General features: G+C 39.8%; 1 protein-coding gene across 2 annotated transcripts in view; it reads left to right on the plus strand.

The window, feature by feature from the left end:
• Positions 1 to 26,613, plus strand: part of Rftn1 (raftlin, lipid raft linker 1) — a 201,752-nt gene that overhangs the window by 76,949 nt on the left and 98,190 nt on the right. For both annotated transcript variants that reach the window (XM_047532384.1, XM_047532383.1), the window contains exon 3: positions 5,031 to 5,217. In XM_047532384.1, coding sequence (XP_047388340.1) covers positions 5,031 to 5,217 — 187 coding nt within the window. The remainder of the gene's footprint in view (positions 1 to 5,030; positions 5,218 to 26,613) is intronic.

The following is a 26,613-nucleotide window of genomic DNA, read 5'->3' on the forward strand; positions in this document are numbered from 1 at the left end:
AGATAAAAATTTTAAAGGCATTATGTTTTATTCAGGAAGTATTTAACTATAAAGCAGTTGATTGACTAATATTTTTAGTGCACTGGTTTGGGAATGCGGAGATTGAGGGGCGCGAGTGGAGAACAATTTAATGGCCCTAGTCCCATATTGTCATCACCATGCTCAACCAGCCAGGCCCCCAGTCAGGCACCCCCGCCCACCACTGCCAGCGCTGCTGACTGACAGTCGGTGGTGGGCTTTGCTGATTACATGCACATCAATCCATCTGATTGTCACAACTGCTTATGATGAAAGACAGGTGAGGTTTCTCCACTTCTAAGTGGAAATAGTTTACAGGCCATGGTCAACAACCAGTGAGGAATGCTGCTGACAGTAGAATCCTATCTTGTGTCTGGTCTTGGAGGCACATACCCATAGTCCCAGCTACTCAGGAAACTGAGGTGGGAGGATCTCTTGAGCTCCTCCTCCAAGGTTTGAGGACAGCCTGGGCAATGGGCAATGAGTGAGACCTTGTTACAAAAAAAAAAAAAAAAAAAAAAAAAAGGACCGAATTCTACATACATCAGCTGCTTGGGTTTTTTTTATTATTGTTATTATTGTTGTTGTTATTATTATTATAGCAGAATGCATAAGAGGAAACAAATATGTAAATACAAAATCTTAGCAAAGGTTTATTACGGCAGTAAGAACTTGAAATACCAGACACATTTAAAAAAGGTTGAACTGTAGAGAAAATTGCAGAAGGGCTCAGATTTATTTATTTTTGGCAGTGCTGGGGATCAAATCCAGGGCCTTATATTTTGTTAGGTAAGATCTCTGCCACTGAACTCCAACTCTAGCTCTTGCAGTCTTTACCAGATTTGCCTTTGGATTTTTGTTTTCTATGAATATACCCAGAAACTATCCTTTAGGGGAGAGATTGCATGCTTTTCTGCTTTTCTGACCCGTCTTACAGTTGGTTATTGTTATTAATGGAGGTTTCGCCAAGATGCTGGACACTTGCTTTAGAGTGAATCATTGCTATGGATTTTTTTTTTCCTGTAAATTTCTTGCGTGATGTATGGAAATGAGAGCCACAGCATCTAATGATACACAGAATTCTTAAATACCCTAGATTTTGACTTTAAATTTTTAAAAACAATGAGCATTTAAAAAACATTCCTTTAAATATTTTTAAATATAATGAAGAAAATAAGAATACTTTATAAACTCTCCATTGAAATGATCCCCATAGTAGTTTTTTATTTGTTTTGTACCAGGGATTGAACACTGGGGTGTCCAACCACTGAGCCACATCCCAGCCCTTTTTATATTTTATTATAGAGACAGGGTCTCACTGTGTTGCTGAGCCTGGCTTTGAACTCGTGATCCTCCTGCCCCAGCCTCTGGAGCTACTGGGATTACAGGTGTGTGCCACAGCACCAGACCCTATAATAGTTTTGATAGTGTTAAGTAAAAATGACCTCTCTACATCTTTCTCCCTACTCTTGTCCCTGTTCAATGTTTACATCTTTGTAATTTCTTTCAGAAAAAAAAAATTTATTTGTGTCTTTTTTTTTTTTTTTTTTTAATGGAAGAGTAACTATGTCATCACTGTGAGACACTTCTTTTTAACTTAGCAATGCAGCTTGGACATAACCCATATCAGTACATAATAGATTTACCTTAACTTTCTTTTTTTAAAAAATTTTTTTATAATGTTGATAGACCTTCATTCTGTTCATTTATGTATATGTAATGCTGAGAATAGAACCCAGTGTTTCATACATGCCAGGCAAGCGCTTTTCCATTGAGCCACAACCCCAGCCCCCTACCTTAACTTTCTTAATGTTCATAGGATTCATCATTAGGGTATCCTGTTATTGACTAGTCCTCAAGAAAGAACTGTTTGGTTCCAGGTTTTTGCTGTTTTAATAATAGTATAGTGAATATCCATATTTTTTTAGTGTTTATTTTTCTGCAGTTTTCATTTAGACAACCAATTATTTATAAAAATAAAACAGAATGATGACCCCCAGATTTCCTTATCCAGGTGTTACAGGTAGTTTTATCTGTCTAGTCTCCTGTTGCAGACTTAGCCACTTGCCCAACAGCACATACTTTAAAATGGATCTAAGACATCTGGTCTCATTGCATCATGTCTCAAACTGCATTTAATAGGTCAGGATTCATTTTTTTGTGTGTGCCCAGGTACCATGATCACACCTAAACTATTTCTGTAGTTCCTCAATATCCAGTCAGTATTCACATCTCCCCAACTGACTTACCACTTTGAGAAATGTTGAATCGGAAGCAGAATTTTTGTTGTTGTTGAATAACTTGGTGTAAGCCGAAGCCACTGACTATTGGGGGGACACTCAACAGGGGAGACACAAGTCTCAGGTCTGTCGTGACAAACTTCTTCGGGTGAACGTATGTAACCAGCAGGAGATACATCTCCATGTCCAGGATGCAGTGGTGCTTGGAGGAAGATCGTGGCTGTTCAAAGCCCCCTTCATCTGAAAGACCATCTCCTGGGGAAGAGGAGGTAGAGAAAAGCAGCCGGGCCCAGGACAGCTTGTGGAGGAGCATGGCCAGGCAAGGATAATCTTCCAGGACAGCCATCTCTGTACTCATGTGGGTGTCGTGCCCTCATGTTCCTCTATAGTGAGAGGTTGACCTCCTCCATTGAGAGTGGCTCTATGCTGGTTGGAACCTGGTGAGCCGGCGACTGTCTTGGCCTGTTTTGTGTGGCTGTGATGCTGTTGCTATTTCCATATATCTTGAAAGAATCTATGAATACACTGTAGGATTAACACCAGTTGTGGGTTTGTTGGGCAGGGGTGTGTATTTGGTGTTTAGGTCTGAATGCATCCTCCACAAAGGTCTGTTCCTACCAGCTGTGATGTGTGGTTGTTTGACCAGCATGGGCATTATAGAAGTAAAAAAAATCTATTATTCTAATAGAAATAAAATAACTAGGAATAAACTTGATAAATATGCAATATCCAAGTGAAAAACGGTAATATGCTCCTGAGGGACCCAAAAGAAGACTTGAATAAATCAGTTATGGTTGGATAGCATGGTGGAAAATATCCATTCTCCTTCAGGTAAGCTGTAATTTGAACATGTGCCAATAAAACTACCAACATTTGGGGGAAGAGAAGGAGGAATTTAATCAGCTGATTTTTAAAGACCATTTGGAAAATAAAACAAATTGGACAAGATTTGGAAAATAAATAGGAAGGTAGGATGATTCAAGAAATAGCCTAACCAAATATGAAAACATAATATGAAACATTGTTTAAAAAAAAAAAGTGCTATACACAAATAGATCATAGTCTTAAACTTAAGTAAATTTATTAATGTATGATAAAAGTCAAATCAATGAGGAAAAATGGATAAACTTTGGGGGAAAGATGTTCAATTCACATCTGGTACTTTGGACAAGATAGAGTCTAAATATACCCAAGATGTATATGAAAAAATGAAATACGTACTATAAGAATTCACAGGAAAATTGTTTTATAATCCCATGTCTTCTATAACATGAAACTCAAAGCCAGTGAAGACAGGATTGACAAATACAGCTTCATAAAAGAATTCATGATAAAATCCAAAGTCAAAAGGCAAGTTACAAATTGGGGAAAGATTTGCAACTGCTATCACAAGTCAGAACTGAATTCCCTAATATATAGAGAGTTCCTACAACCAAATAGAAAAAAGGACCAATAATACAATAGAATACTAGGTAAAGATTATACATAAGACAGTTCACAGAATAGAAGCAGCATTAAAATCTGATACGTTTAATAAGAAAAAATACAAATTACATAGAAGTAAAAATTCATACCTCACAGGGATAATTTTTTTCTAGGAGATTATCTAGGACATGGGAAAAGAAACACTCTCCTATATTACTGACAGTGGGTAAATCTATACTATTCTATGGAAAAAAATCTGACAATATCTAAAAAAATTATCCTCTGTAATCCAGCAATTCCACATATAAGAATTTATTTTTTTAATGTGATATATATGTATATATATATGTGAAATTACGAAGGGATATTTTTATTAAAGCCTTATAGAAGCAGAAGTTTATATAACCTATGACATAACACACTACTGATCTTTGAAAATTGATGAGGAAAAGCTCTGGGTACTGTTGTGGAATGGTCTGTAGGAAAATTATACTATCAATTGATGAAAAACCAGGTGTGTAATGTTATCCGGCCATCTGTGTAGAAGGGGAGGGAGATTATGCACAACACAAGTCTTTATTATGCCTGATTCAATAATTGTTAATGCATCTACAAAAAAAAATAAATAAAAATCATTGCCTCTAGGGATAAAAGGGGAGGTAGGACCAGGATGTAGACTTCTCATTACATGTACACATGAACATTTAACTTTTGAGCCTTGTCTTCCCTTCTCAAAAATAACTGAATTTAAGATCCAAATTTTAAAATAGTATAATAGGGGAAAATCTTACTTGTTTTGATATGTGAACTTCTGCTAAGTTGATGTGACTTTTCAAATAAAGACTGACCTTTTACATTTTTTAAGCAACTGCCTGTTCATACACTTTGCCCGTTTTTCTATTTTGAGGGGGATGTAGGTGGAAGATGGTAGTTTCTTTGCAAATTAAGAAACTTTCACCTTTAAGTGTCACTGAAATTTTGTTTCTTTTTGTCTTTTGACACCGATTATGTCACTTTTTGCCACCTGGCCGTTTTATATTTGCGTATAGTCTTTTTCTTTTTCCCTTCCTTCCCTCCCCCTGGGGTGGAAATGACTTTTCCATTGAGGTCACTGAGAGAAGTGAGTCTAGATGTAAGACCTCCCATCACCGATGCCTTGGGATGAGTTGTGAATGACAGGGTGCTTATAAAGTCTCTTGAAGGCAGTAAAGACAGGAATAATTTCATGTTTAGCAAAAGGTGACCCTGAGGGTCCTCCCCCAGGGCAAAGGGAGAGGGATGAGAGTGGGGTTCCGAGGGCAGCTTTTGTGGGTCTCTGATGAGCCTCTCTCCTCTCTCCATTTCCAGCGGAGCTCCCACGGTCCTCAGCTGTGAGGCTGGCCTCCTTGAGGGACCTGCCTGCCCAGCTCCTGGAGCTGTACCAGCAGGGGTTCTCTCTGGCCACCCTGCACCCCTTTGTGCAGCCCACTCACAAGCAGGAGAAGATGCCCCTCGAGCACATCTTTAGGGCCATCCTGATCAAGAAGACTGACAGGTAAGGACCAGTGAGCATCGTGTGGTGGCTACTTTGTGTTGAATGGAGGAGGGGAGGGGAGGGGAGAGGATGGGAGGGAGTATGCAGGCTGTTCCCAGGGCCTCTGCCCTCTGGCAGATTAGGGAAAAAGACAACCAGAGAGAAATCTCAGAGCCTCCCGTGATGGAAAACAAATGCCACGCCTGACTGCAAATTGAGTGTTCTTTTTTATATCCCGTCCTTTAATTTCTTGGGTTAAACTCAGCTAGAAAAATGTTTCCTCTGAATAGGTGTACTCCCCGCATGGCGCAGCTAGTAAAAATATAACAATACTATTAATCTAAAAAGCATGGCTGGAAAACACAGTGATTTTATTAAAGACCATATACAATTGATGTCTTCCCCCCGAAAGTCTTAGGAATGCTTTAAAAATTTTGAAACCCCCTCCCGTAAGTTCTGTCGGTCACCTTCGAGAGGTAAAATAAAAACGCATTCAAATCATGTACTATTGTTGGTTTGATCTGATTTTGATTTTCAAGGCTTGGAGGATGTTTTTCAGTTTGGCTTGTCCAGCAGAATGCTTACTGTTATATTTTGATTGGGCCTAATTAGGAAAAGAAGTGGGACTGATCCTTCCAAAAGAGCAAATTTAATTTTAAGTGCTTTTTTTTTTTTTTTTTTTTAAACAAAAAGGATGGAATGGAGAGTGCAATGTTTTTGCTGCTTTTATAAAAATAAAAACTGAAATGAAGTCTGGAAAACAGATTTGTCCTTTGGCTAACTCACATGGAAGGAAGGATAACACCGGGCATGTTTTAGAGAGAGAGGGTGCTAAGGACTGCTCCTCTTTCTTTCTGTGTAAAAGTTGCTTTGCAGTGGACAGTGTTTCACTAGTGTGCCCACAAGGGACAGCTGCAAGGCATGAGGTTGCGTGACTAAGGTGGACTTCTCTTTCCTTTATTTCCTCATGGCTGATCATGCTCTAGGGCACTTAGTCCATGTCACCATGCATTAGAATTCCAAGTGGAAGGTAGTGCACGCCTTTGCTAGAGTCTAGAAACCCTTTCTTTTTTGTAGGGTGGAACTTTGCTCAGTGTCTGCCTTTTCCGTATTTTGTCAACTGGCTGTGGATCAATACCTGGGTCAATCGCAAGAGGAAATTATTCTGGGGACCAGAGTGGTTTTAAGTTACACTGACACATAGGATATGTGTAATGACTGCAGCTCACATTTATGAAGCGTGCATTATGTGCTAAGCTTTACAAGTATCATTTCATCTCCATCAGCTCATGAAATGGGTGCTGTTTGCATTCCCTTTTTTAAAATATTTATTTTTTAGTTGTCAGTGGACCCTCATTTTATTTATGTGCAGTGCTGCGAATTGAACCCAGCATTCCCTTTTTAAAGAGGAGGGAACTGAGGCAGACTTTATCAAGGGCACTCAGATGGCAACAGGTAGAACTCTGACTTGCTCCCAGGACAATTGGCTCCTATTCTGCATTCTTAATGCTGGCATGATGCACCTGCTGTGTTCCTACACCCACAATTCTTGTGAACAACCTCTTTTTGGAAAAAAAAAGTGAGGATGGGTATCTTTGATCTTGGGTGAAGTAATTCTTCCTTCCATTTTATCACTCACGAGTCTTCAAATAAAACAATTTCAGAAATGCAACAAAATGAAATAGGCTTACTATTTTGGTCACCTTTTTCCTTGCTGTGACCAAAAGACCTGACAACGACAATTATAGAGGCATTTGCCCCTCACAGTTTCAGAGATCTCAGTCCATGGATGGCTGACTCCGCTCCAAAGATGAGGCAGAACATCATGGCAGAAGAGTGTGGTGGAGGGAAGCTGCTCAAGGCATCACACCAGGAAGCAGAGAGACAACGTATATATATCACAGCACAAGCCAGGAACAAAATACCTCAAAGACATGTCCCTGATGACTTACCTCCTCCACACACCCCCTCTGCCCAGTAATGTACGGATTAGGTTAAGGCGCTCATAACCCAATCCTTTCACGTCTAACCTTCTTACATTGTCTCACACATGAGCTTTTAGGGGCACCTCATCTAAACAGTAATGCTGACTATGTGCTTTTCAGGTTACATAAAGTATTCAGTGGGCTCTGGTGATCCTATTCTTTAGACTTTTTCTGTTGACCTTAGTGTTTAGAGAGACAAATCCTTTAGGGTCATATTGCAGGAGTATCCCTCAGTATAATGCTGCAACAGGAGGTGATATTAGCACAGCAGGGGCATGAAGTCAGCACATTGTAAATACATCAACTCAAAATGTGAAGATGTGTCCTCTTCCCCCCCTGCCATGGAGTAGCATTTCTCAACTTGAAAGTGCCAATGACTGTCCTGAGGATATTATTAAATAGCAGGTCTGGGATAAGGCCTGGGCTTTGCATCTCCAACATGTTCCCAGATGAGGCTGATGCTGTTGGCCGGTAGACCACACGATGAATAGCAAGGGTGTAGAAGACCTGACTACTTGTCTAGCTCCATGCCTGGACTCAGCAACACTATTGGGGAATGCCACTCTACTTCCAGAAGAGCTCTAAGACCCGGCAAAGTGAGCAAGGACACAGAGCTTCTGGTGGCAGGACCCGTGTTCCAGACTGCATTTGGCTCCTACTAAGTGGTGGAGCATGGGGAGCACCTCTGTGGCTTTTTCTGGGCCTCCCATTATCTAATTGATACCGTGAGGGGTTGGTACCACATGACTTGAAAGTCCTGTACGCACTTTAAGTTGTCTGATGGGAAGTGAGTGAGGAAGTGCCTCTTCAGGAATAAGAACCACCACTTTGACAGATCGTTCATTACAAGCCAGCAGTGGAACTGGACAGGGGTTAAAGAGGAGTTCTTCACTCCTGCTGAGAACAGGTACAGGCAGATGAACTAAATTTCCACAAGAGAAAAATGGGTAAAGCTCTTAAGAAGAATAAGACACTGGTGTGCAGGAAGGCTTTCACGACAGGGAAGATGGTGGTCTCCTTGGGTTTGAGTTCACTCTGGTCCAACATGCCTGAGTGACTTGCCTTGAGCACTTCAGTGAGCATTGGAGCTCCTTGGTGAGAGAGACAGAGAAAGGAATTTCTATGTTAACTTCATGTTGGATCTTTAGAACTGCTTTTTAAGAAGAAAGTCACAGAAACTTGGTAATTAACAATATGAAGCAAGGCAAAAATGGCTGAGAGAATCTCCTGTACTTCCATCCTCAGTGGTATTAGGCGGGTGGAGTGGTGGAAGTTGGAAGCAGGGTCATTATAAATATAATTCTAAAGCACAGGCATTTTCTCTCCTGGCCAGTGTGATAACCATATGTTTTCACATCATGAGGGAAAGACCCCCACTGTACTAAAAATAAGCAAACAAAGAAACCCACAGAATTTTTTTTCTGTGTCGGTAGGGAATTCAAGTAATAAAAACAAAACAAAGAAAACCTTATGTGATTAATTTTTAATATGGACAGTTAAAGTGATATTTTTCACAAAGACTGCCAAAGTTCTGACAGCTGTAGATGCTGTTAAATGAAATTATTTAGCTCTCAAAAAGGGAGTAAATGTCTGTTTAACATTTTCTAAGTAGGGCACATTGAAAGAGATCTGGCTAGACTTTCTATGTTACTATCTGTCCAAATGAAGTTTGTGACCAAGAAGCAACATGACATGACTACTTGAAACTTGGCTATCAATCTATTGTGTTTGAAAGGTGAATGCAACGTTTTTAGCAAATAACTGGGCTTTGGGGTATTTAGCAACACCAAGGAAAAGGAAAGAACAATTTGATCTTGCGTTGATTCCCTCATTCATTCATTTGTGAACACTTGTTGGGTTTGTACAAGCAGACCTTGGAGATATTGTAGGTTTGGTTTCAGACCACCATGATGAGTATCACAAAAAAGTGGGTCACAAAAAATTTTTGGTTTTCCAGTGCATATCAAAGTTATGCTCATACTATACTGTAGTCTCTTAAGTGCAGTAGAATTGTAGCTAAAAAACCAAGGTACACACCTTAAAAATACTTTATTGCTAAAAAAAATTTTGCTAAAAGACACTTATGATTAGCTGAGATGTTGGGAAAATGGCACCAATTGATGTGCTCAACATAGGGATGCCGCAAACCTCCAATTTTTATTTAAAAAAAAAAAAATCCTCAAACTGGGCGTGGTGGTGCATGCCTGTAATCCCAGCAGCTCAGGAGGCTGAGGCAGGACGATCATGAATTCAAAACCAGCCTCAGCAACTTAGCAAGGCCCTAAGCAACTCAGTGAGACCCTGTCTCTAAATAAAATACAAACAAAAGCTGGGTTTGTGGTCAGTGGCTAAGCGCCCCTGGATTCACTCCCCAGTATCCTCCCAAAAAGAAAATCTTCGAAGTGCAATAAAACAAGGTATGCCTGTACCCTTTTTAAGGTATTGTGCCAAGAGCTGTACTTAGTGGGAAGGTAGCAGTGCAGGTACAGGGCTCGGCTGGGTGCAGAGCCTACCCTCCAGGTACCTGTTGTCTGAGAACACTTGCATGTTGCTGAGCTCAGGTGTGTCTCTTATGCTGTGGGACTCTGAAAAAAGGAGGTGTCACCTCCTACTGGAAAGGAAACCAAGAACTGTAAGGAAGAAGGAGCTTTTAACTCGGACCATATTTCTTTTGGGCAAACATAGGAGAACTGAACATGGGGTGGGATAGTTTTATAATGTTTTTCTGGTTGCTTGAGGATAATCCAAGAGCATCATTGATAGTCTAGCTAAACGATTAACGAGTCATTCCAGAGGCGCTAACATTTCTCTGAAATCTCTACCATTTTGACAAATTTCACTTGAATCCATGGGAAATTATCAGATCTTTTCTTTTTGAAAATTCTGATAACTGCCATTTCATTTGAAGATGGTAGGTCCAACTACACTTCTAACTGTAAATTGTTCTTGATTTAAGTGCATTGAATTGAGTCAAAGTCACTTACTTTGAAAACTGACTCAGGAATGAATAGCTGAATATATGAAATACTTCACAAATAAGTAGGAAAAGTTTGTGCTTCCTTTCCTCGACTTTTTCTTTGGATCACTTAGTGATTCTTAACAGACAATATAGTTGAATTCACTTTGAATTCTACATATTGTTAAGTTGTCCTTCATTTTGGTGGGAGTAGTTTTCCTTAGAATGGGTTGCTACAGATCTCACAACTTGATAGCTAAGAGAAGTTCAGTTATTAAAATGTCACTTCTGAATTTTTGTGAGTTTGATTCAATTCTAGGTTGTTTTATAGTTGTAGATGGAAGTACTACTGTTTTTGGCCATTGTCGTTCACATATACAGCTGGAGTTTAGAGCTCACTCAGTATTGTTGGTGTATTTCCTCACTAATGGGTTGAAGCCTCTTAGGTCTAGGTCCCCAGGACTAATGCCTCATATGGCACAGGGACCAGGACACTTAGGATCTCTGCAGGCACCATCAGGTGCCTTTTGACCAGGGGTGGGGCACACAGAGGAACTATAACTAATGCACAGGGGTAGAAAATGCATATAATCAAAATTGCCCTTGAAAGTCTTTTAAGTGCCCTTGAAATGTAATACTGTAGCAGCTTTAGGCCTGACCAGTATGTGTTTTCCTTCAGGACCAGATCAGATGACTGTTTCCATTGATGAACCCCTTGGGGAATTCAGCTGGTTTGGGCGTGTAGTGAGTGCTCATTGGACTTTCACACGTGGGGTGGATGCTTGTCCTAGAGAGGCATCTGTGGGAAAGAGAACTGCAGGAACAGGAACGCAACGTATCCCTTTTCCAGTCCATTTCTGGGGCTCATCTTCCTGTTGAGTAGAACAACTGGTACTCATTTAAGTGGTAAATCTTCCTCCCTATATGTTGGATTTTTCTAAAATAAATGTTACATAAATTTACTGTGTGAAGATGACTAAGGAGCCCTGAGATCTCAAAATCTACCAGGGGGCCATAAACTTTCTGTACAAGTTACGGAATTGCCCAGCTAGTCTAACGGTCTTGTTTTGCCTCTCTAACAGGAATTTGATAATGGGGGAGCTTTAGAAAAGGAGGCTTGTGGCTCTCATTTGCTCTGGGTCTGGAATGATGGGTGGGTTGGAGCAGAGAGAGAGGTAGTAGGAAGGGCCTCCCAGGCAGAGCAATGCCCAAGACAGCCTGCGGCCTGGAAAAGCAGAACGTGGACCACAGAGTGACTGGAGCACAGGGCTGAGGAGAAGCAGAGGCACGAGAGGACTGGGTCCTGGATCTGGAGTGAGGCTGTTGGGAAGCCGTGGGAAGCCCATGAGGCTTGGGCCCACTTCTCTATGTGCTGATGCAGCCAAGGCTGCTGGGTCCTCATTCTATTCCAGATTCCCCCAGGGATTCTTTGAAAAGATGCAAGGCATTGCTGAGAGCTGTAGTGAACCGCCCTGTTCCAAGTTGACCATATGCTTGAAGTCTGAGAAATTTTCCCTCTTAGACCACATCAGCAGGCTGTGCTCCCCAGTACTTATGAGCAGCACAGATTGCTGAATGAGTCAGCTCTGGCCACCCGGTGTCAAGTGATGCACAGAGGGAAAATTCTTTTGGCTTTTGCTGTTTTATTTCCAGGAAAGCAAATCTTAGAGAGTGGTATTAAAGAGTGGTCAGCCATTACCTCTTGTTTCCCCTTTTAAAGCAAGGAGTCTAAATTCCTGAAGATTCTGCCTTTGATCTAAGAGAGGGCTTGCAAACTCAGATGCCCACAGGGCTTGTTGAGCAAGGACAAGGGAATTAGACACCCAGTGCCTTCACTCTGCCCTGCTGTTTCCAGATTTTGTATTTTTATGAGAAAAATCAGAAGACTGGACTTTTCTGTGAAAACTTCTCTCTTAAAAATGTGGCCTCACTTTTTCAAGATAGGATAGCATTGTGTATCCCCAAACCATCCCAGTGACTGCCTTCATGCCGCCTCAGATTTCTGTTTGATACTTTGGTGGAGTTAATCACACATCTTTCAGGTGGCCGGTTCTCCCCCTTTTTTTTTTTATTTTTAATTTTTTTTAGTCGTAGATGGATATAATACCTTTATTTTATTTATTTTTATATGGTGCTGAGAATTGAACCTAGTGCCTCACTCATGCTAGGCAAGCGCTCTACCACTGAGCCACAACCCTAGTCCCGGTTCTTTCTTTCGTACATGGTAGTCATTGGACTTCTCATACTCTTCTGTTACTGTTTTTTTTATGTCTTCCCACCTCCTTTCCTCCTTGCCAAACCTTCTTTCATCTTTGGATTCTCACTACTTTAAGTGCTAGTGGGTGTTACTTGACAATTTTCTTGGATAAAGTTGGGAAAAAAAAAAAAACATGCCATGGAATTTTGCACTATTGTTTACACCACCACCCCAAAATCATAAATTCATTACAAGGTGGCTTTGTCTTTGGTTTACTTGTTTACCAATACCAAAAGTGCATATTGATAATGCAGCCACAAAGCATGGACTCCGAGTAATGGAAAACACACACACACACACACAATCCTTTCATTGCCAGAATAACAGTGATTTGCCACAAGAGTATGTTATTTCTCTCTCTTTTTTTTTTTTTTTTTTTTTTTAAGAAAAACATCCACAGGATGGCCTTCAAAGAAAAGAAACCCTTTGTAGACCTTAAGTGAGGTATAAATGCATTACATTGCCTTTTTTATAGTCCGCAAGATAGCACGAACATTTACTTTGGCATTTGAAAAGGGCAAAATTGGGGAAAAGTACAAAATTATATTGAAACTAAAAAGGAAATTATTTTTAAAATTACAGTCAAAAGTATCCTCTTTAAGTGGACTTGTATCTCTTTATGTCTAATTTTTACCAATTACTTTGACTCTTGGGAGAATTACAGGGCTTCTAGAAAGAGGTTTCATAATTAAGCGAAATACACAGGGGGTGGAAGCGCCTACGGGGGTGTGCCCTAGAAAAACGCTCACACACGAGGCTAGGGATCAGCCCTGGGGCGGCGCTGATTGTTGGAACCACACGTGGGGAAGGAAAGTAGCACTGGGTTCAGCTGTGATTGACGTGTGTTACTATGATGGGGAAACGGCAGAAGCGGTTGTTTTCCCAGAGAGCAGAAATCCAGGGAGGGAGATTTGAAGTTCTATTCTTAAATCAGATCAGGGAATAAGAAGGTGCTTGTTTAGCACAGAGGTCATTATTTTGGATTCAGCACTAGGAAGGGCGCCCACTCCTGCTGGCAGCTGCCCCTCATTTCTGGAGTGGTATCATCCTTTATAGCTTTCTCGAGCTTCCCGAGGTGTGTGGAGAACTTGATTAGCTCTCAGGCTGCCACCTTACCCCCCGAGGAGCTGTCCAGCACCACCAAGGCTACTTTAATTTATTCCTCCTATTTCCCTGTCTTGCTCTGGAGTAACACCCTTTTCTGGTGTGTTGAAGTTTCAAGATTCACTGTTAATTATTGTGTTTGCACTTTCCAATCTAATATGCCAGTGGAATGCCACATTCTCCTGGGGAAGGAGAGCTCTTTTCCAATCCACACCCCTAAATGGCTTGCCTACTTACTCTTATTCTCTTCTCCAAAGTGTCTGCCTTCATCCCAGTGGAGAGAGTGAGAGGGACGTGCTCAGTTTGTGTGAGAGCTCATTTCCCCCCAGTTTTATAGCTGCCCTTGATTGCCTGTGTCTTTCCCGACATTTTATTTTTTTATTTTATTTTTTGTCTCCTCTGAGAGTGAGAATTAGCATACTAGTGATTTCCAAGATTTCCCCAGAAGTATTTTGGGATGGCTGGGAACCTCTAGCTGGTAACCTCCACAGAAGCACCAGCTTTAAATTTCTTTGAAATTTCCTGTGGATCTTAAAACTTAGGCGAATACCATAGTACCCTGAAGTATGCGTGTTTGTTTTTAAATTAAAAAAAATAAAAGCCCTCTCCTCCTGCATGTGTGTACAATCTTGAAATAAAAACAGACTCTTAAGGAAGATTTATTCTGTGGCATTGCAGGTGTACCTACACCATAGGGACACTTAGATACGATTTTGAGGGCCATCTGCACGCAGAGTAGGTAATTTAGTTGCAAATAATTTTATCAAAGTGTTAGATTTCTGGATTTATAGTCTACTCCATATTAAATTTAGGAACTCAGATTGACTCTAAATCTTCTCAACAGTCTTTTTAAAAAATCTTTTCTCCTCTTTGTCAATCAGAGATAACTTAGATTGTATGTTTTTCAAACCAAAAGATAACAGACATTATTGGTTATGATAAGTCTTAGAAAAGACTAGTACTAATTGAATTTTACATTTTTGGGTATGAATGTAGAAGCAGGTGAGAAATAACTGTCACATGCACATGAAGACATTATTAGTGACTTAAACGTTCTTGAGATTTTGGTATAATGATCATCTCTATAATCTACCCAACTGTTTTCTATAATATTTTAAATAGTTGAAAGATGGAACCATTTTACAAAGAGGTAAATGCTATAAATATGATTTAGTGGAGTAGATCATTTCATTTGCTTCCTATTCATAGACCCTGAGTTGGAACTTAAAATGGCTACAAAGACTTTAAAAACCAAATTAGTAGCTTGTATTCATACAACACCTGTTCCTGAGGGTCTGAGAGCACTTTGCTTCATTCCCGTGTGTGTTAAGTATTATAATTAATTCTCACTGTGTCCTCATGATGGTTGTTTTTGTTAATATTTGTTGAAAACATTATTATGCGTGCATCAGAGGTTTTATACTTGTGCTATTTTGTAGCCAAAAAATTCTGTTATCTTCCCTTATCTCCCATGTCCCACTTTATATCCTGGGAAAGTGAGGCTGAAGAAGTTATCCAGGACTGAAGTGTGTGTGTCTGGGGAGAGATGTGCAGTGAGTTTAGGACTACGTCCATCTCGTGGTTCATGGTAAAGAACCTGGCACGTACAGAAAATTACCTTAGAGAATTCCAACGGTGCTCTGGACTTTGCAGCATCCTCAGTCCCTGTGACTGGGCTTGGAGGACCAGAGGTCTTGCTAACCCTCAGACTGGTTTGTACTTAGGGCTGCCACCATGACCATTTAGAGCTCCCAGGATGGCCCCATTCAGCAAGCAGTCTGGGGCTTATCAGTGTCTGCAAATGATGGCTCTAGGGCCATGAGTACATTATTTTTTCTCTGCTCCCTCAAAATTAAAATGTGTTTGTTAGGTGTCTGTTGTGTGTCCTCTAAGACAGCAGCCTTTGTTAAAGAATGAGGTAAACGTATTCCCCGCACCAGGGATTTATAATGTACCTAACTTGTGTCCTTGAAATGTTCATTCTCAAACTTGGATAAGCTTAAATCCCCAAGATTGCTGGTATAAAACCTGGATCTTACTAGGAACAACAAAACATTCTTGTGAAGAATATTCATGTTTGTAGGCGCTGTTAGTGCAATTTATCATTTGGGATAATAATTGCAATAGCAATAGTTTATTATTGCTGGGGCTGGCTTGAGTCTTTGCTCATGCTTCATGATGAATGTTATCTTTACTCTTGAAGCCAAAATAAAGAAAAAATAAGCCTCAGAATGACTTGTCCAGATCGAAGTCCACATACTTCACGAGAGGAGGAATGAGGGTTTATGTCTGAATCTGTCTACTTCTGTACTATTCCTCTTTAATTTTTTTAACCTTTGGGGAGTAGGGGTGGGATTAGCTTAAGGTTTAGGATAGAATTTCTCAGCCTTGATCCTATTGTTGACATTTTAGGACAGATAATTGCATTGTAGGATATTTAGCTTCATTCTGAGCATCTGTCAGTTAGGTGCTGGTTGGAAGCCCCACATCCCCATGGTTGTGACACCCCCAAATCTCCAGACTGCCAAATGTCTGCTAATGAACAAAATTGTCCCAGTGGAAAACCGCTGTGTGAGAGGTTTTCCACTGGGACAACCTAACTATTTTCTTCTAGCCGACTTTGCCAATGGCGTTTCTTACATTATCCTCCGTGTATGCCCTAATCTAACTCTGATTCTTAATTGTTCTTTTGCTGTATTTACTGATTATGACACTATTACCACACTCTGTGTGTGCGTGCGTGTGTGTGCACGCACACCCTAGGAATGGAACCCAGGGCCTTGCCCTTGCTAAGCACCTGCTCTACCACTGAGCTATGCCCCAGCCCCTACACCACACTACTCTGCTTATAACCTGTGGTGTTTCTGGTGAGAGAGCACTGTTCTTCTACAGGCTCTTGGCAACTTTGTACATGGATTTTTCCCATATAAAGCCTAAAGCAATTTTCTCCAATTCCCAGGAAAATCTTTTGGAATTGTAATTACATTAACATACTAATTTGAGAATAATGTCCACCATATATTTTCAAGAACATAAAGTTCAATGTTATTGTTGGAAGTAAATTTTATTTTAGAGTTTTGGGATTATTCTGAAAATAAATACGTAGACCAATGGTTACCAGGGAGGGATAGACATACCCCTCTCGATGAGGAAGAACTGAAGAGCCTCTTCATTTTTATTGACAAATTAGAGAAATGAAGCATTGCTGATATTTAGCATTCAGAGTGAAGCTGCACTGGCCTGTTGTGAAGGTCACAGGTCACATGTCCTATAGGAATTGGGCAGTGTCCTAGGAGCAGGCTGGGTTCAGAAGGATACTTTCAGCTGGGATCTCAGCAAAGTGGATTTATGGATTGTTTTCTGTAGTGTTTAAACCTCATGAAATACACTTATGGTTTTAAAAAAAGTTCTATCAGGTGATTGCAGGTTGAAGAGAATATCAATATAAATGTAAAATCTATCCTTCTTTCTCTCTCTCTCTCTCTCACAGACACACACACACACACACACACACACGTAACTACTTGATCCTTCTCACCATTTGTAAGAGCTTTGTTAGTGTAATTTTTGTTAGTGTAATTTTAAAGCATTGGTGCCCACCTATTTAGAATTGATCTGGAGAAATTTGGGATTATCAGGAAGACTTTGTGAAATGTGGATCTACTAGTTTTATTGTTAACAATGAATCTCCTTTCAAGTGGACATTATGCTTCAAGATAGTACATATTAATATGAAATTCTTGTGATTTATAGAGAAAAGCTTGTTTTATCTTTTCAGTTTTTTTTTTTTTTTTTTTTTTTTTTTGCTTTGTATGTATGCTTTATAACATGTAAGAAGTTAGGTGTTAGTACAGTGATACTCGGGAGTTTTTTTTCTTTTTCTGATGGAGTATGTGTTCAAAAAAAAATTGAGGGCTGGGGATAGAGCTCAGTTAGTAGAGTGCTTGCCTTGCATGCACAAGGCTCTGGGTTCAATCCCCAGCACTGCGCACACACACACACACGCACACACACACACACACACAGAAGATAATTGACTCATGTCACTTCTGGGCCACACTGTCACTCTTGAACCAGTTAAATCCTTGCTACTCAAAGTGTGGTTCATGGACCAGCAGCATCAACATAGCCTAGAAGCTCCTTAGAAGTGCAGACTCTCAGCCCTGCACCCCCAGACCTGGAATCAGAATGTGCGTTTTAGGAAGAAGCCATAATGGGTGGGTACATTAAAGTTTGAGAATAGAGTTTAGCTATTCCTATATTGTAGTCACTCTCCATGAGTAACCACATACATTTAAATTCATTAAATTTGAATAAATTAAAAATTCACTTCCTCAGTTGCACTAGCCTCATTTCAAGGTGTCCAAGTGGCAAAATGATTCTTGATCAAACATACAAATATAGAACATTTCAGTTGCCTAACACAGTCAGTGGGTGCAGGTAGAAAGATCTAGAACAGAAGACACAGTAAGCAAACTTGAATTTAGAACACATGCTGTAAACGCAAATAGAGAAGAGACTTCCTGTCACGCAACTGGTCACAGCCCAGGAAAGTCTTTTGAAGGCCATTCTTGTGTTACTATCATTATTTTTTGTTTGCAGATAGTGACTTTTTTCTGAATCAGCAGATGTCAGGAAGACATGCTTTTATTCAGTGTTGTTTGTGATAAAATATTAATTATGTGTTATTACTAATGCTAGTTCCTTCTACTCCTTTCCAAGAAAGGGAGTAGCCTACAGGAGAGCAGGACTTCTCCTTAATCCCTTTCTCTGTGACTGCCCTCTTCTTTTCTGTAGCCCAGCTTGCTGGGGATTGAAATTCTTTCATAGCTGTGTTATCCATGGAGCACTGAGGTAAAGTGTGTTTGTTTTTTTTTCTCTTGGCTTTTTAAGACTTGCGGTGAACTCCTTGTCATGCACAGTTGCTTGATTTATCACCAGGGAGCCAGCCCTAACTGTAAGTATGGAGACAGGATGTGGCAAGATTTCTCTAGCATAAGCAGCAGGTTGTGCTGGGCTCCCTGAGAGAGAGAGAGAGAGAGAGAGAGAGAGAGAGAGAGAGAGAGAGAGAGAGAGAGAGGTGAGGGCTTCTGTTGCCCATCCTTTCCCGTTATTTCTAGAATATTCTGGTAGATGAAAAATCCTTTCAACAGAAGTGTGTAAGTGTCATTGGTGAAAGAGGGAAAATCGGAGGAAAGGACAGTGACCCATCATGGATGTGTTAATTCTCCTCCTTTCCACTTCCTCCTCTAAACTCCTCCAGTGGACTCTAAAGTTAGGTGCTTTATTTGAAGAGTCACTTGGATTTGTTTACTTGACTTCCCCCCCCCCCCCCGGAGTATTAAGCTTCACAATTAAGAGAAACTTTCCACTCCAGCACCCTCATTTTATTTTAATTAATTAATTTATTTTTGTTCTATATAGTTATACATCATATTATTTTTGTAGATTCATTTTTTAGAGGAGTAGTCATTAAACATTCTGGGAAATTTCTTCCCCATTGTTCTGAAAACATCAGGGCAAATACCAGTTTATTACCCTAACTACCACCACCACCACCCCCCAACTGCAGGGATGAGCAAATACTCTGTCCTATCCAGCTACTCCACTCCCTCTACAAGAATCTTAGCTCACCTCTCAGTCCTGCTCTCCTAGAACATTCTTCCCCTCTTACTACATTGTACACAATATCACCTGCTTAATTATTTAAAATCTTTATCTCAGCATCTTCTACACTACCCATGACTCACCTTTACCAGAATTAAGCTGAGTCCCATCTTTACATCTTTGTTTCCCACTCTGCTTTAGCCACTGCAGAGGCCTCCATCACAGGTTCATTCTAACAGTGAATTCATTCTTGCAATTGTTAGGTCATGACTTTGATTCAGCTGAGTAACAAGCAGCCCCACCTTCAGGTACCTTTTTCCAAACTGACATTTATTATTTCCATCGTATAACTCATGCTCTTTTTTTCCCATCTAGATCTTTACTAATTTCTGTTTTCAGTGCCTAGAATGTCTTGTTTTCCATTGCCCCATGGCTAATTTCCACACAGCCTCCAGCAGCTCACATGTTCCTTTGCTTTTAAAAAATTCCCTGATCCCTCATATTGGAAATGACTGAACTCTCATAGCACTTCTGTTCATGTATGGTTTATCTTCCCCTATAGACTGTAAGCTTCCTGAGGGCAGAATCTAAATCAGTGCCTTCAGTTTCTCATGTGTGGTTGGTGGCCTAGCAGCTGGTGAATAGATGAATGAATAAATACTTCTACTGCCACTAGTAATGCATAAGTTGATAAAAGTATATATAGTCTCTTTTTCTTTCATTGACAAATCTTTTTCAGATCCATAAGCTAATTTATTTCCCTACTGTTCCTTTTTTAAAAAAAAAAAAAATTCTGTCATTCTACTTGAACCTGGTATTGCTTTGGAGGAAAAATATAGCTTACAATTTCTTCCTTTTTCCCAGAGATAAAAAAATTTTGTTTATATCAACTGACATTTAGTAAATTTTTTTTCTGGTTGGAGAAGTGCCCTGTAATTTAAGTTAGTGTTTGTCACATTTCTTATGATTATTTCTAAACGAAGCAAAAATAACCCTGTTGATGAGCTACACATTCTTTTTTCTCTTTATAACTGAAATTTAAGCCATGCCTGGAAACGGAAGACGTTGTTTAAACTCATGGTCTTTGAAGTGAGCTAAGGGATTTATGTGTTGAAGTGAGACCTATTACATGTTTATTACTTAAAAGTAATGTGTATGATAGTTTTTAGTCACATGCTTATTATTTAAAAGAATGGTTTATAATCGTTTTTTGACAGACGTTTGCTTTTTACTAGCTTTAGATCAGATCTGCCCACGAGACAAGAACAAGTGTTTGACTTACAAGTTGGCACCCTGTCACACTTGCTATGATCTGGGATGTTTAATGCACTCACACAGGTTAATAGTGTTTTCTTGGAAACGGGTATTGTTAATGGCTTAGGAAAGGTTATGCCCCAACCATGGAGAGTGGAGTTGGGGGTTGTGTAAATGTACTGGTCATTGTCATTCTCTCTGGTGAAAAATCCTGCTGAGCCATTACAATGAGTGATATATCTGTGTTAGGTTGATACTGATATATCTGTGTTAGGTTGATACGGTAGTTATTTTGATTATGATACAACTAGATAATCTGTTTGCTCTTATCCATGCCTGACATTCAGCCTTCTGTGGTTCCCATTGGAACTTTGTATTTGTAACCCAGAGACCACAGTCTAGTGGCAATAGGATAATTTCAATCCCAAAGACATTGGCCTACATACCATTTAAAAGTAAAACAAACAAACAAACAAACAAAACCACATTGTTTGGAGCCAAGATTTGACAGTTGTGGCCTGAATAAAAATATACAATTAAATTATTTCATTTTAAAAATTAGAAGATTTGGCAACCCTGGCCTGGAATTCCTAGTAATGGCTAGGGTATAAACTCAGTTTTTATTTATTTTTGGTAAGGAAAAAACTGTCTTTTTTCATAGACATAGAAAGTTCCCCAAAATCTACAAAAGGGTTTGACCTCTAATTTGGCAAAGCCACAGAATACAAAATCAATACAAAATTCAGTTGTACTTCTGTCTTCTAGGTAAAAGCAGTTGTTTTGACAAGATCTGATTGATGTTTAAAAAAAAAAAAGTCACTCTGGTTAAATTTGAATAGTAGCAGTCTATGGAGTACTCAGAATACCTTTTAAGTACCGTAGGGTTCTCAGGACTTCAATATTTCTAGCAGGTGGCAGTAGTCTGTTGGCCTAGACTGATGGTGAAGATGGAGAACAGGTTGATTCCAGAAATGTTTGGAAAGTGAAATCAATAGGACTTGGTGATAGATTAGACACCATTGGAGAAAATAGAGGTTTGAGGGATCATCTCTTCTTGGCTTGTGCAAATGTTTGGAAGATAGCACAATTTGTTGAGAAAGGGAATTCAAGGAAAGAACTAGGCTTGAAACAAAGATTATATATTTAGTTTTAGATATAATCGGCCTGAGATGCCTTTGAGACTCTTAAGAGAAGGAATCAGCTGGGCATGATGCTGTATTCCTGTGATCCGAGTGACTCCGGAGGCTGAGGAAGGAGGATCATGAGTTCAAAGCCAGCCCCAGCAACTTAGTGAGGCCCTATGCAAATCATCGAGACTCTGACTCTAAGTAAAATATAAAAAGGGCTGGGGATGTAGCTCAGTGGTTAAGTACCCCTGGGTTCAATCCCCAGTACAAAAAAAAAAAAAAAAAAAAAAGAGTGAGAAAAGAAAAAAGGAATCAGATCTGCCACTCAGAGGATTTGGTTTAAAGCAAAATATATAACACATAAAGCAAAACAAGTAGTTAATACTGAGTCATGGGTCAGATCACCTGGGTAAGAAATGTAAAGTGGATAGAGAACAAAATCTAGTGTTGAGCTCTTCCAAGATGTCAACTTTTAAAGGCTGGTTAAAGAAGGATAAAAGAGAAAAATAGTCCACAAGGTAAGGAGAAAAAAATACATTATTTTGTCTTAGAGGCAAAGAGAAGAGTCATCAAAAAACACTATCTGAAAAATATGTGCTCCAGAAATCACTGAGTTGAAATTCAAAGACAGGAATAAAAATGAATAAATTTGGTTAAGCAAGTAAGAATAAGTAAACAAAAGTAATTTAAAATCAGACATGAAATCCTACAGAGTATTCCCTTTCAAAAGAATTTTAAATTGTGTTTAATGCCTTTACTCCTGGCCCTAAATTGTACTTACTGATTTTTTTTTCTTTTCCCGTGTTTTTTATTGGTGCATTATAGTTGTACATAATGGTGGGATTCATTGCACACGATTTAACAATATAAATTGGCCAATCTCATTTCTCAGTTTTTTCCCCTTTCTCTCTCCCTCCCTCCCCCTGTCCATTTCCCCTACTCTACTGATCTCCCTTCTATTTTCATGAGATACCCCTCTGCCACCTTTCTTTTCCTTTTCCTTCTTTAGTTTCCACATATGAAAGAAAACATGACCCTTGACCTGCTGAGTTTGGCTTATTTTTCTTAACATAATGGTCTCTAGTTCTAGCCATTTTCTGGCAAATGACATAATTTCATTCTTCCTTATGGCTGAGTAAAACTCCATTGTGTGTATATATACACCACATTTTCTTTACCGTTCATTCATTGACAGACATGTAGGCTGGTTCCACATTTGACTATTGTGCCACTATCAGCTTGGGTATGCATGTATCACTGCAGTAAGATGACTTTAATTCTTTAGGATAAATACTGAGGAGTGGTGTAGCTGGGTCATATGGTGGCTCCATGTCTAGTCTTTTGAGGAAGCTCCATACTGATTTCCATAGTGGGTGTACTAGTTTACAATCCAACCAACAGCATAAAAGTGTTTCTTTTTCTCCACATCCTCTCCAGCTTTTATTATTGTTTGCTTTCTTGGTGACTGCCATTTTGACTGGTATGAGATGAAATCTCAGTGTAGTTTTGATTTGCATTTCCCTAATTGCTAATAATTTGGCCATTTTTTCATACATTTGTTAACCATTTGTATTCTTTTGAGAAGTGTCTAATTCATTTACTAATTGGGTTATTTATTTTTTGGTATTAAGATTTTTAAAAAATTTTTCTAGTTGTAGATGGACACACAATATCTTTATTTTTTTACGTGGTGCTGAGGATTGAACTCAGTACCTCACACATGTGAGGCAAGCACTCTACCACTGAGCTACAGCCCCAGCCCTGGTATTAAGTTTTTGAGTTCTTTATATACATTTTGAGTACTAATCCTCTGTCAGAAGAGTAGCTAGCAAAGATTTTCTCCCATTCTGTAGGTTCTCTTTTCACATTCTTAATTTGCTCAGTTTAACAGTTTCCCCATTGTCCTCCTATATTGGTTTGTTTTGTGATGCTGTAACAAAATACTTGAGGTTGAGTACTTGATAAAGGAAATAGGTTTATTTAGCTCAATTTTGGAGGTTAAGTCAAAATAGCATGGCAAATGGCATCATAGAGAGCATGAGAAGGAGACAGGGTGAAACAAGGAGCAAGAGAGCAGGCGGGGACCTGTCTTGCTGTTTTACCTCTCATGAGACGTAACTAGGGTCCCATGTGAACTACATTAATGCCTTTCGAGGCAGAGCCTCCAGTTAATAAATTATTTCCCACTGGGCCCCACCTCTTAGTTTCCGTCACCTCTCACATCACCAAGCTGGAGTCCAAGCTTCCTACCTATAAACCCTCTGGGGACCATATCTAAACCACCACACTCCCCAGCACCATGGCAGTGCTTATCACGTGTCGCCAGTCTCGTGCTTGGACTTTTATCATGGGACCACATTGCTCTCAAAAGTGGCAATGTGAGAGGGAGTCATCTGATAGGTCTCCAAAGAAAAATAGGAGGGAGCTGAGTTTGTGACTCAGTGGTAGAGCGCTTGCCTAGCATGTGTGAGGCACTGGGTTTGATTATCAGCACCACATATAAATCAATGAAAAAAATAAAAGTCTCTCAACATCTTTAAAAAAAAAAGTATTTTTTTGGGGGGGGTGCTGGGGATTGAACCCAGGGCCTTGTGCTTGCAAGGCAAGCTCTCTACCAACTGAGCTATATCCCCAGTCCTAAAAAAAGTATTTTTAAAAAAATATTTAAGGGAGGGGGGCAAGAATGGAGGAAGGAAGGACTGTATAGAGGGAAAAGAGGGGTGGGAGGGGTGGGGGGGAAGGGAAAAAATAACAGAATGAATCAAACAGCATTACCCTATGTAAATTTATGATTACACAAATGGTATGCCTTTATGCCATGTACACACAGAGAAACAACATGTATCCCATTTGTTTACAATAAAACAATAAAAAAATTTTAAAAAAAGTAGGAAAGAACATATTTTTTGGTGGACATTCCTGTATTCTGATCAGAACAAAGTGTGTGTAGGTATGTTGCATGTGCACATATGGATATGTGGACATGATGAACATGTATGTACATTCTTTCGTTCTTTGCCTGTGGACCTTTGCATTTGCCACTGTCGTTTGACCTGGGGAATGCACACATGGCCCTTAGCAGAAGCGACCATTGTGATGAGTGAGGATCTCCAGGTTGGTCTCTGAGCTTGTGCAGTTTTTATTTCAGTTATGTTAGTGTCTGAGTAAGGAGGGTCAGCGTGACACAGTGCAGGTGGTCTCTTACCGTGCTCTTGAGCAGTCTGACATCTGTGGCCAGAGGAGTTGACAGTTGAGGTACTTCAGCACATGGGCACAAGGGCTCTTGGCTCCCCTTCCTTGCAGTTAGCAAAGATTTGTGTACACATGCTCAGTGTATAAAACTACTTTTATGTGTTTATTTAACAAGTGAAGCATGTGTTTAATCTTTCTTCTTTTTTTTTTTTTTTTTTTTTACTTGTTGACATTCTATTTTGATCCAAGTTATATTTTGATCCAAGTCCTAGTGTCCACAAAATGAGGATTGTTTGGGATGATCAAAAAGGGCTGGAAATGGATAGTCATAGTAGTTGTACAATATTGTCAATGTACTTTGATGACACTGAATTATATGCTTTCAAATGATGATGGTGGTAAACGTGATGTATGTTTTACCACAATAAAAAATAAAATGTGAGGAAAGCAAGAAGTTGGAAGTACCTTTGAGTTTTTCTGAGAAAAGAAACATACACCTTATCTTCAGGTTTCACCACTCTGTGGTCCTTTTACTTGAAGGTTTGTTTTCTTCTGACGGTGTCAGAGTTTCATTCTTGGTCTCGCCAGTCTTTCTGTGTCTTCCCTTTTCCAAGGACTCTCCCTGTTATCTCCCAAGAAAAATATCCTGAGAGTGACAGATCCAGTGTACCCAGGGTAGGCATAATTATAGGTTTAACAGAAAAGATACACAGATATTAAAGAGAATTCTCATATGCCCTTCACCAAGTTTCTCACCTCAATCTAATGGGCTATTAATATCCTGCATTACCATAGTACATTTGTCAAACTAAAAAATTGACATTGGTACATTACTGCTAATTAAATTGCAGATCTTATTTGGATTTTACCAGTTTTTCTATTAATGTCTGTTTTCAGTTCCAGGATCCAGTCCAGGGTACCCATACTGCATTTAGTTGGTATGATGACTTTCTAAAAACTTAACTGGGCTCCGATGTCTTAGTTGCAACTCTGTTGTCTCCAGCAGTCAGAATCTCCAAGTTTACATGCCTGTAAATACCACATTGCTACACTCTTAAGAATCTGAATTCATTTCATCTTCTTCATTCTTGATGTTCGAGATATTGCATCTTTGCTCAGTAATATCCTTTCATTCCCCTTTCCTATTAGGAAATCCCATTGCAGTGGTTGAGATTAGACCCCCCCCCTCTGGTTCCTAGTGCTTTGAAGTGAGATGCGTCAGAGTTCTCTGTAGTTCATTTCCCCCCCTGTCATTTCTGAGACATGTCCAAGACCCAAGCTATTCTGAACCAAAAGGACATAATAATTTGATAATCTGCCCACTTAACAGGATAATCACATATTAAACAGATTCTTCATATCTGCTTTCATAGGACAGGTCCCTCTTGGGATTTCACAAAGATAAGTTAGAGTGAGGATTGTGAGTTTGTTCATTGAAGCAGTAGACAGGGTGGTTCCTTCCGTCCTCTGGGGCACACACTTCCTTGAATTAACCTCTATAATAACTTGCCCTCTTCACTTTCTTCCTTTTTCCCTGGTTACCCCTCCTTTGTCCTTTTTTCTGTTACCTCCTCTTTTCTCCCTAACCTCTTCATGATACAAGATCTCAAAACTCAGTCCTGGATTCTTTTCTTTCCTCATTAATAAAGATCTCATCCAGCTTCATGCTTTAAAAAGACCGCCTGTAAGCTGTTGACCCCCAAATTTATATCTCTGGTCCCCTCTAGATTCGAAAGACTTTCAACTGCACAGCACGTCTCTAGTGGAATGTAGGCTGGGTAGGTCAGTGTCGGCACATCTGAAACTGAACTGCCAATCACCACCCCCGCCAAGCCTGTGCCCCCTAAGCCTTCCCATTATAGTTGTGACACCTTCATCCGTTCTCTAAATCCAGGGGCAAGGATCTTTGGAATCGTCTGCTTTCTTCCTTTCCCT

The sequence above is a fragment of the Sciurus carolinensis genome, chromosome 17 (genome assembly GCF_902686445.1).
Source record: "Sciurus carolinensis chromosome 17, mSciCar1.2, whole genome shotgun sequence".
NCBI lineage: Eukaryota > Metazoa > Chordata > Mammalia > Rodentia > Sciuridae > Sciurus > Sciurus carolinensis.